The 12,310-nt window shown below is 36.8% G+C and overlaps 1 protein-coding gene across 2 annotated transcripts in view; it reads left to right on the top strand.

The window, feature by feature from the left end:
• Positions 1–12,310, top strand: part of LOC150103869 (ATP-binding cassette sub-family A member 2-like) — a 975,482-nt gene that overhangs the window by 48,802 nt on the left and 914,370 nt on the right. For both annotated transcript variants that reach the window (XM_090397162.1, XM_090397161.1), the window contains exon 3: positions 3,590–3,714. In XM_090397162.1, coding sequence (XP_090253288.1) covers positions 3,590–3,714 — 125 coding nt within the window. The remainder of the gene's footprint in view (positions 1–3,589; positions 3,715–12,310) is intronic.

Raw genomic sequence — 12,310 nt, 5'->3', positions numbered from 1 at the left:
TACAGCAGCAGCCTTATGATACAGTGCACTGTCTTCCTGAAAGAGATGTCACTTCCATGGAAATGCCACAAAGAAGAAGATTGCATTGTCCAGAATGTCTCAGTTTGTGGTCCACGAACGTTCACTATTCATGGACCACAAACTGAGGTCCAAAGCCAAACCATGAAAAACAGCACCATACTATGATATCTTGCCAGAAGATTTAAATAAATTGTCATTGTGGACAAAGGATAATGATTGTCAATTTAATGTTGCAAAATGTAAAGTTATACACTTCATGTTGAAATATTTGCATATGGTGAATCATATTGGTGGTATTGGTTTGCAGGAAATTGATGAAGCTAGGGACTTGGGGATAATAGTGAACAAAGTGTTAAACTTCAGAGGGCATATTGCAAAAGCTGGTAAAATAGCTCAACGAATTACTTGGATGTTGAGAAACACACTAACAAGTAAAGATAAGGAAGTTATTATCCTTTTTTATAAAGGTGTGATTCAGCCATCTTGATTACTGTGCAGAGATTTGGTCACCTGGGTTTCTTAGGGGCCAGGAGGTGGTCAGAAAGATGCAGAGACGAGTGACCAAGATGGTGACAGGTCTGTGGAATATTTCCTATGATGATAAGTTGAGGATTTGTGTGTTACAAAGTTTAGTTGATAGTTGAAAGTGGAGGAGGGGGGACATGATAGAAACTTTTAAGATATTAAAGAGGTTTTATGACATTGATGGAAGCAAAATTTTTCAATATATGATAAATAGTCAGAGAACCAGGGGCCATCCATGGAAGTTGTGTAAGAGTGTGGTTAGTAGGGGTGTGCAGACCAGATTTTTTGCATGGAGAGTGGTGAGTGAGTGGAATGAATTGCCAGAATTGGTTGTGAGTTCGAATATTGAATATTGATGACCTTGAATATTGATTCAAGGAGAGGTATGATAGGATTTGTCTGGGTGATGGTTGATTTGGGTCTCCAACATTGAGTCTCTGGATTCCATGGAAATGCCATAAATACTATTATTACTGCTAATAATAATACTATCACACTGCCACCTCTGAATTTCATAGTTCGGGTTATGCATTGTGGTAAGAGACATTCACCAAGCATCCTCCAAATCCACATCTTTCCATATGTTCACAAGCGAGCGTAGTGTGATTCATTGCCCCCATATCAGCTCTTTAGGCTTCCACATGTATATGCTCTTTGCACCACTGAAGACAATGCTTCATGTTGGTTCATGTAATGTGGGGGGCTTGTATGTTGCAATCCTATCATGGAAACCAATGTTGTGAGCCTCGGTTCTGTTTTTGTGCATATTTGTGTTGCAGTCAATACCCAGAGCTACGCATTCAGAGTGTTGGCTGATGAATGGCAGTTTATATATATTATCTTTCTTAGCACCCCTACAGTCACATTCGTCGAGTATGATGGGTTGTTCACTGCAGGTGGCACTTTCAGTTGATTTCCAGTGCCATCTCAGTATGATATCACTGATTCTTGACCTGGGATGGCCAAATTTCTCAACAATTTGCTGAACAGATAGGCCTATAACATGGCATCCTATCACAATTCCTCTTTCAAACTCAGGCAATTTCCTTCTCACAGCCATTTCACCCAGACACAGTTGCACTGACTTGAGAGCATCATATTTCTCCAGTTTATATGGTTACAAGCATGTAACATGACTTGCATCTTGCCCATGGGAGTGTCTGTTGACTTCTTTCCAAGCAGTGTATATATATGCACTCCAGATGGTGACCTTCATATAAAGGTTGAAACGTTGGGAAATTAAAGTAATTATTAATAAATCAAAGACTTAATTCGGTATGTTAGTCAAGTAAATAATTGTTTAATATCCGACATGTTTCATTAACTAATATCTGTCAGCATTTTCAGGGATACACTGGTAAGCAATGGAAAGTAACAAAAACCAGGAAACTAACTGACAGTTCTAAAAATTATATAAAGTTATCACTGTGTATGATACAATACGCGTGTCACAAGTACAACGTTTTATTTGTTGAGATATTTGTTGTAATTTTCAGTGACAGATATTAGTCAGTGAAACATGTCGGATATTAAACAATTATTTACTTGAGTAACATAACGAATTAAGTCTTTAATTTATTAATACTAGTGGTCAAGAAAAAAAAGGTCATAATATCAAGTAATTATTCTTAACACAGCTAAGAATAATTAACTATGTTAAGTTAATTATTCTTAAGTAACTTAACACAATTAAGTTAATTAAGAATGCCCAAGAAAAAACTACTAGTGAATATACATTTGTAGTTTCTTACTTCACAATCATTTTACTTTTGTTTATTTATTTATTCATTTTAGTTTTATACTGTCACTGGGAGTCAAGCTAATCTTACATTTAATGAATAGAATTCTGATATATGGTTAGTAATGGTTGGCACATGTACAGAAAAATATAATGCATCAATTCCTGTATATCTATTCCCTTGTTATAGGGTTATCATGAGAGAGAGAGAGAGAAGATCAGTGAAAAAAAAATTAAAACAAGTCACATAGCATGTGTTTACTTTCTTGTGTCTTGGTCATAGGTGCATAAACAGCAGAGTACACTATTAGAGTTCAGAAAGAAACAGTTATTATCTTTGTGACTCAAATAAAATTACAAAGATAATAACTGTAATATAGTAAGCAGTTATATAACTCATTCATTATTGCAGAAAAAAAAAAGAAAGGTTTCAGGTCCTTGTCCTGAAATTCAGGACAAGGACTTAAAATTCAGGAGCCAAATTGCACAAGTTGTGAAGATGTCACATCAGATAATGGCAATGGTACGGAGAACCCTGACATGCAGAAATCAAGAGGTTATGATGCCATTGTATAAGGCTTTGATCAGGCTTCATATGAATTATCATGCACAGGTTTGGTTGCCGGGTTTTCTTGGTGACAAGAATATATTGGAAAGGATCTATAGAAGATTCATAAAGGTGTGAAAAAGTGGTCTCTGGAATGTGGAGTAGGACAGATTGAGAGAATGTAAGTTTCAAAGCCTCATGAATAGGAAGAGGGTTGGTGAATATGATTGAGACATATAAGCTATTCAGGGGTTGTTATCAGGTTGACATGGAAGAGATTTTTCATAGATGGGAGAGGGGGGAGATAGAACAAGAGGCCATCGCTAGAAACTATGTAAGGAGAGTGTGAGCAGAGGAGTGAGGAGAAGGTTCTTTGCATGGAGTGTGGCTGGTGAGTGGAATGCATTGCCTGAGCGTGTTGTGAATGTGGATACATTGAATCAGTTTAAAGCATGGTTGGATGAGCATTGTGTGCACTAGTGTGTATCCTTCTCCCCACGATGAGTCTCTGATTCCATGCATGTCAGATGTTAATCATAATAATAATAATCCTCACAGGTACCTATTAGAAAATGGTGTTTTCCCCCAGAGATTTAGGAAAAGCAGTGAGAAAATTAATGATTTGCTGTTTGCTTTAAATCATATGCCTTTTTTACTGTCTCCAATATGTGTTAGCATAGAGAGTAATGATTTTTATACTGTATTTTGGTATATTTCACATATGTTTATTATAGTTTTATAATTTTATTTTGTTTCAGAAGGAACACATATAGGATCATTTTTAGATAACAGAACTGAACTTGAAGATTTTATGGTGCAAAATTTATCACTGTCAAGAGACTCACTGGAAACTTTCCTAAATTCATCTGTCGATATGCAAAAGGTAATCCTTTAATACACTATTCATATCATATTTTTGATTAATTTTTCTCTGCTAATACTTGAATATTTAACAGAAGCAGTTTTTACTCAGTATCTGCATTTTGTTTTTGAAAATTATGTATAATATCAGTAAATAAACAAATGGTTAAATAGATGACTGCTGATTTTGTACAATGAATTTTTATGTTTTTGATTCTTCTTCTTCTTCAGTCCATCCATCCCTTATTAAAGTAGAATTTCCACCTCCTTCCAAGTTAGGAGTTATGGTGAATAACAGATACTGTGAATAATACAGCTAGCATGCCACTCCTCTCCTGCATCCCCTAAGGGATGCATTATTTATTCCTATAGAATCTGTATGTTCATGGAGCTGGTCTCCCTGTTTTGAGGAATGATAAACCTGAGTTCCCTGGAGAATAACCTTTCGCCTCTATATAAAACTGGCTATCTCACCATAGACCTGATAAAGGTTCAGGTTATAAATTTTTTAAAATGAGCTTTTAAAAGAAAAAAAGTAACATTTTAAAGAGTGAAGTATTTTTTTAAAAATATTCTTTAAAAACCAAAGATTCTTTTATTAAACCAAAAATTCATTGCAACCATAGGACTCATCTATACTAGCTGAGCTATGGAGGGTCCATGTTTTTGATTATATGGGATAATTGTAGAAATGAACACAGTAAAAAGATTAGTAACACAGTAAAAGGTTACTTAAATAAAGAGCCAATAGGCTTCACTTCGGCGATGTAACATTATTTAAATTAAGGGGATATTAAATCCCACATTATTTCAAAGCCGAATAAGAAACTCAAAGATCAGAATCAAAGAGTTTCATGCCGAATATAGTAAACTATAAAAGTTTCGGCGGATTGTAGCGTAAGCTAAAGCACATAGTTCAAACTAGGGCAACTTGTAGCAAAGGCGGGTAAAGTTCTGATCACTATTCTTAGTATTTCCCATAATGTAAAACACATCTCCTAGGAGATGTATGATGTTATGCATTATGGTGGAAGGTCACTATCCAGACCGGTTTTGACCTTTATTGAGGTCTCATCAACGAGTAGGTAGACCTAGATAATACCGAGGTTATAGTTTACTTTTCGAGTTTACTATATTCGGCATGAAACTCTTTGATTCCGATCTTTGAGTTTCTTATTCGGCTTTGAAATAATATGGGATTTAATATCCCCTTAATTAAAAAAAAAAAAAAAATACAGCAAAAGGTGTTTGTATAGAAGATGGAAACAACAGTTTTAACTAAAGTCCTTGTGTTATTGTTTTTTTTATGCACATCCACCCATAAAACCTCATAAAATGTATCACACATTAGGACATTTTCAATCCACCCTCTTCTTCTGTAAGTGAAGCATGTATGCAATTTTTTATATTGTCTATCCGCTTTATTCTAGGTCTGCCTCTTTTTCAAGTTCCTGGAATAAGTCCAAGAACTGGCATTGGTATTTGTCAACAACTAGCTTCCCCCCGAACAAATGAAACCAAACACAATATTTCAAACTTACCAGGATCCCTACTAAAAAATTAATTTCCCATCCATTTTACAAACATCTGTGGCATAAATTACAACATAACACTAGAGTGGGTCTAAAGTTTAATGAGGCCATCCATGGAAGTCGTATACAGATATGGTGAAGAAGGTTGTGGGGAGTAGATGTTTTGCATGGAGAGTTGTTGGTGAGTGGAATGCATTACCAAATGCACTTCAGTGGGCCTTCTATATTAAGTCTGTTAACTCCATGGAGGTTACCAAAATAATAATAATAATAAACGATATTCATCATCACTTACAGACATTCAAACCAGACCTCCTCCTCTTAACAGATACCTAAATTACAGCTACATCAACCACAATTCATCTTTAAAGCCCAAATTTTACTCTTCATGATTCATTTTGCCACAAAGATACCTGTGCCTTTGACACTGCCTACCAGAGAATGCCAAATTTAGAATCATTCCCCCACTTTCAACCTCCTCTGGCTGAAGGTTTCCTTGCCCCACTTAGTAACATTCATCTACTGCATTTATTAGTCTCCAAACTCGGAAAACCACCATGACCTCTTAACCTTCCTCTCCATGAAACTTAACCATCTACATTCCAGCTATCCAAACATCAAAGTCATCATCCTAGGTGACCCGAATGTCCACAACTCCAACTGTGGCTCCCCTTCTTCAACACTACCAGATGGGAGTTTTGCTATAAACAATGATCTACTAACCAAAGTCTAGATAATCCCTCTCCTCCACTTTCCCAATACCTTTATTTAGCTAGTTCTCCTTCCAGACACACTTAGAGGTTACCTGTCCTCTCAGAAACTCAGACGACAATCTTGTGCAAGCTTCGTCTCACAGAATGCTCCTCCTCCTCTGACCACACCTATTCTCGTGTCCTCTAGGACTACAAATATACAAAGTAGGATGATATCCGGAACTACTACTTTTCTTGCCCATGCCACGACTATTGCTTCCACTGTTCTAGCCCAGATACTTGCACTGAACAAGTCACAGAAATCAACCACAGTGGCATATATCCCTCATTCCATTCCCATACACTTTCCAAGCCCTGGTTCAACAGAAGATGTATGACTGCTGTCATACATCTTCTGTTGAACAAGGAAAAAACTCAGCTTACTGTAGGTGACTTGCATTAAGAACCCAAGCTTTCATACTTAGCCTATGCAGCAGTACACAATAAATGTAAATCAGCTATCAGCAAATCCAAATTCAACTTCATAAAGGGCAATAGCACAAAATTTGTCTCTTGTCCGAACAATAGCCATGCCTTCTGGTCCTTCCCCAAAGCCATCATATGCAACTTTTACTCATCTGTGCTCCAACCTCTTTCTCTCATCCAAATGGCACCACTGTTACAGCACCCAAAGAAAAAGCCAACCACCTAACATCACTGATTTCCTCTAGCTCCTGCATAGATGATGAAGGCAAATCACCTCTTTCCATTCTAGCAACTAAGCACCATATGCCTCTTGTGGTCTTTTGGCAGAAAGGCATAAGAAGAAGATTAGACAACCTGAACATTACAAAGTCAAATGGTCCTGATGGCATCTCTCCTGTTGTACTCAAACAGTGTGCTCTAGAGACACCTATTGTTTCTTCAACTTCTATACTCAGCTGGCACTTGTTCCATCTCATGGAAACTAACATATATCCAACCCATTCCAAAAAAGGGAGACAAAAGCCTAGTGTCAAACTGCTGACCAATTTCCAACATCTCAGACCTCTCCAAAACAATGGTGAAAGTTATCAATAGTCAAAGTCTTCACTATTTAGAAGCTCGATAACTAATAAGTGACCATCAGTAATGATTCTGTCAATTCAGATCCACTGCTGATATCTTAGCCTACATCACTGCCTTTGGACATGTGCCATGAAAAGGTTTGGAGAAAGGTGTACTGTTTCCCTTGATATTTTTCAAGGCTTTTGATTGTGTTTGGCATCAAGGCCTGCTTTGCAAACTGCCTTCCTTCGGTCTACTTGTCACCCTCTGTAACTGAATAACTAGCTTTCTCTCTCTGATCATTTACTGAGTGTCATAGTGGACAGCACCCTCTCTTTGAGCTTTGCCAACAATATAGGAGTTCCTCAGGGCTCTGTTTTCTTACCTGCCCTCTTTCTCTTATACATAAATGATCTACTCTCAGTCACTACAAATCCTATTCATAGCTTTGCTGATGATGGCACTCTCCACTCATCCCACTCCTTTGACAAAACATGTAGTTCTGAGACATCTCTTACATCAAAATCATCTGCAACCAGTGCTTTAAACACTAATCTCCATACCATCCTTCAGTGGGGCAAGGTATAACCTAGTTACCTTCAATGCCACCAAAAGGCAGTCCTAACTTTTCTCTCACAAAAAGGGATCCCAGTTCATCTTTCCTCATCCTCAGTAATACACACTTCACTTTCACAAGACAGAATGATTTCTCCCTCTTTCATTGGACTGACATTAACCTCCACCCTTGCTTTGCACGAAACATCACATCAAAAGCTTCCTCAGCTTCTTAAAAACAAGGGATTCTTTTCTACTCAAGAAGCTATTTTACACTCACCCAGTTAGTGATGACCCTATATCATTATTATTATTATTACATGACACCTACAAGTAGTCTAAAGACTCATCGAGGGAGGGCACCTACTCTACAACTCCATCTCCACCAACTGCAACTACCTTCATCATCTACACCAATGCCATCTACTGCCGACCACCACCATTAGTATTTTCACAGACAATCACAAACATCCATGCCCACACTTGGATTCAAACCCGCAGCCTTTTGGCTGGAGAGCGGATACACTAACCACCCAGCCAACCAGGCCGGCAAATCAATCCCAAACCACCCATCTTTAGAATACTGTTCACACATTTGGGGTAGTACACCTAAAACCTTAAAAATTCTTGATACTGTCTAGAGGAGAGCAATTCTGCTCATAGATGACCCTTCCCTCACAGGCTCATTTCAACCTCTATCCCACAAATGCAGTGTTTCAGTTCTGTGTCTCTTCTACAGGTACTTGTATGGTTACTGCTTCAGTGAATTTGCAAACATCATTCCTCCACTTGCTGTCAGGCCTGTTAAAACAAGAGCAGCAGCTGTCCAATATCCCTTTACAGTACAACTACAAACTCATTAAGCCTGCTTCTCTTCTGCATTTATTCCATCCACCTCTGTCCTCTGGAACAGCTTTTCCCATGATGTACTGACTTAACTAGAGTGTCAGTAAGGCATAATCCATTTGTAATTGTAAGCTTGTTATCTGTCTATAGTGGTTTTAGTTTTTGGAGTGCTATTGTTGCTTTGCAATTTTTGTAATCATGCCAATTACAAGTTTTTTGAGTAGAATTTTTGTGTAAAAATTTGTGAACTATCTTCATGGTATACATAGTATCTCAAAAGTAATGTTTTCTTATTTAAATTTTATTATATATATAAAATGTGCTTTTAAAAATGTTGTGCATAGCATAAATGATTTGATTTTTATGCAAGTGAAGTCTATATAGTATATATACTATAACTGACATAGCCATTCATCAAACATATGGATGGTTTCATCAAATGGAGAGAATGTTGTTCTCAGGGCAGCTGAGAGTATTAGTGCAGGGAAACCAGAGTTGTCAGGGTGGATGAAGATGGAGGAATGTATGGTGTTATGCGGACTGAAATGGAGTCTGGAGAGAATGATAATAGGTTTAGAAAAACGGACAATTCATTGATGTTTCTTTATACCATGCCCAGGGTATCAGTCATAAAGGAGATGAATTAGTGGCATTAATGGCCTCATCTGGGTCCAAAGATTTTTGAATCAGTGAAACATGGTTGAATGAACATGATGTACTGACAGGAGTAGAAATATAGGGTATGGTGTATTTTAGCAGGATAAGAAAGGCAAACATGTTTGTCAAGTATTGGTAATGATAAGTTATGTCCTCTCAGAGTGGAGGATTTGGAGGGAAATGACCCTAATGGTTTTGAGAGAATATGGTGTGAGGTGAGGTTGGGCCGGACAGGATATTTAGTGGGATGTTATTATAGGTCAGGGAGTACAGAGTTTGAAGAGCAAAACACTAAACATGTTATCATTACAGGAGATTTTAGCTATAGCAGCATAAATTGGGAAGAGGAAAAAGCATGTAGTAGTAGTTGGTGGCCTGGTTGGCCGAGTGGTTAGCATACCCACTCTCCAACCAACAGGTTTGAATCTTGCCATGGGCATGGATGTTTGTGATGGTCTTTAGGTTTTTTCTTTTGAGAGACACTTGTGACATTAAAATTAGGAATTATAGACATGTTAACACAAGAATATTTTAATGTTTGCCAAATATTTCGGTCTGAAACTGACTATCCTCAGTTGCTACATAAGAACAGTTTTTTACAAGATGGAATACCAACAATTGATCATTCAAAAGTAGAGTGAGCTGTTACATTGCTAAGCATTAAAGAGAGGAAAATTTCATCAGAATGATGAATAAATTATAGGTATTAATTCACAATTTAATATAACAATCTTAATTTATAAATTCAGTTAAAGATAACATTAGACTAATGTAAGAATTAAAAGTCTCAATTTAAAAAAAAAAAAAAATTAATGCGTTATCCAGATTAAACTTTCCCATATTTTTGAAAAGGATATAGTCATTTCGATTCAAGTTAGAGTATTGAAGTAAGGTCTCAGCACTCTCTTTGAATAGGCGTTTGAATTTATAGCGACATCTGTGTAGAAGGCAAGTCTTGGACCAGAGGATGTTGTGGCTTGTCTCTATCCCATGCTGCACCAATCCAGACTTATCAGATTTGTTGTGAAGAATGTATGATTGATGTTTTTGTACTGTTTTTTCTATAGAGCATCCTGTTTGTCCAAAGTACGACAGATTGCAGTTACAAGGAACTTGATATACACCAGGTAGAGACATCATCTCTTTCAACTGTCAAACATCATATGAAATTAAATGGCTTCTCCGAAAAGAAGTACACAACATTTGTTCGATTCCTACAATCCAATCCGAACAACAAAGAATCAATACGTGGAGTTCCAATTCCATATGTTTCCAGGATTTCAGAGCCAATTTCAAGAATTCTGAAGAAATATGATTTAACAGCCACTTGTAGCCTTATATCCCTATTAACAAAATATCCACCTATTTCCCCTCTTCTAAAGATAATCGCTCAACTATGTCTCTACCTGGTGTATATCAAGTTCTTTGTAACTGCATTCTGTCTTACTTTGAACAAACAGAATGCTCTATAGAAAAAAAGAATACAAGAACTTCAATCATACATTCTTCACAACAAATCTGATAAGTCTGGATTGGCGCAGCATGGGATAGAGACGAGCCACAACATCTTCTGGTCCAAGACTCGCCTTTTACACAGATGTCGCTATAAATTTGAACACCTATTCAAAAAGAGTGCTGAGGCCTTACTTCAATGCCCTAACTTGAATCGAAATAACTGTATATCCTTATCAAAAACATGGGAAAGTTTAATCTGGATAACACATTAAATTTTTTTATTTTATTTTTTTATTGAGACCTTTAGTTCTTACATTAGTCTAATGTTATCTTTAATTGAATTTATAAATTAAGATTGTTATATGAAATTGTGAATTAATACCTATAATTTATTCATCACTCTGATGAAATTTTCCCCTCTTTAATGCTTAGCAATGTAACATCACACGGCTCACTCTACTTTTATGATCAATTGTTGGTGTTCCACCTTGTAAAAAACTGTTCCTATGTAGCCACTGAGGATAGTCAGTTAGTTTCAGACTGAAATATTTGGCAAACATTAAAATATTCTTGTGTTAACGTGTCTATAATTCCTAATGGTCTTTAGTTGGAAGATGAATTTCATCATCTGGTGTGAGACCATCTCCCCACTTATTGGAGGCCTGAAGTGGCTGAAAAGGTTCCATGCTTGGTCTTTGGTGCAGGGTTTCCAGACCATATAAAAATAAAATAGAAAAAAAAATATATGAAAAATTGACAAAAATGGAGGGAAAAAAATCCTTGCCCACCCACAGTACAAATATACTATAGGTTTAATAATAACTTTTCATGGATGGTAACCACATTAAAAAAAATAATAAAAAAAAGTAAAGGAATGGAATTTCTGGAATTCTTGAGGGACAAATGCCTTAGCCAACATAATAGAAGAAACAAGAGGCTCAAGAGTTTTGGATTTGATCCTGACATCAGAGGACCTGATTATAACCAAAATGTTCAGTTGGAGAAAGTGACCATGTGGTCTTGACTTGGGGTTGGGGTTGGCAGGCATGTGAAGGTGTCAAGAAGAACGGAATTTATTTGGAATTATAAGGCAGGTGATTATAATAATCATAAAATTCAGCTTGGGGTAGTTCTTCCATTCCCATGAATGGAAGAATCGCTAGCGCTTCTCTTAGAAAGACTTACGTCGGCTGTTCATGACACTTATTTTTGAGGATATTGCTACATATACTGAATATTGATTAGAATACCTTTAATCAATACTTCTGATATTTCAGCAAAGTCAAATTGCCGTCATCAGGGAACACAGAACAATGATTTGTGCTTTCAGTCACTAACACTGGGTGATCTTGGCCACTGAGATGGGGGGGAAAAAAAAAAGAAAAAAAAATCCGAGGAGAAGTGCTTCCCAAATTTGGGGCATATTCTTGCAATCAAATTTGTTGAGATTTGTTGAGAAACTTTCCAAATCCAAATGCAGCCTAATTAAGGCCTTATATTGGAACATTAGCTTTTTATTGTGCATGTTAATGGCCTGCTCATCGATAATCCATTCTGTTGTCTTCATAGTTCTCTCAATGGATCCCTAAATTTGAGCTCTTTGTGCCCCATCACTTGCACCTCCCTAATCTCCTTCACTAAATGGAGGGCACTGTAGTGTATAGTAGTGGTATCTACACATGGCTTACAGATAAGTATTTTATTTTAGCGAATATTAGTAATCTTAGTAATTATATTCTTACTTACTTTTGACTGTAAAATTGACTCCATGTGCGAATTTTAACACGTAATATTCAGAAAGCGTTTTTCATGGCATAGATGAATACATAGAAAA

This window comes from Typopeltis vanoorti, chromosome 8 (genome assembly GCF_054136105.1).
Source record: "Typopeltis vanoorti isolate ZY-2024b chromosome 8, IOZ_Tvanoo_1.0, whole genome shotgun sequence".
In the NCBI taxonomy this organism is placed as follows: domain Eukaryota; kingdom Metazoa; phylum Arthropoda; class Arachnida; order Uropygi; family Thelyphonidae; genus Typopeltis; species Typopeltis vanoorti.
Note: the sequence above shows the minus strand (reverse complement) of the source record. Positions and strands in the feature narration are given on the sequence as shown.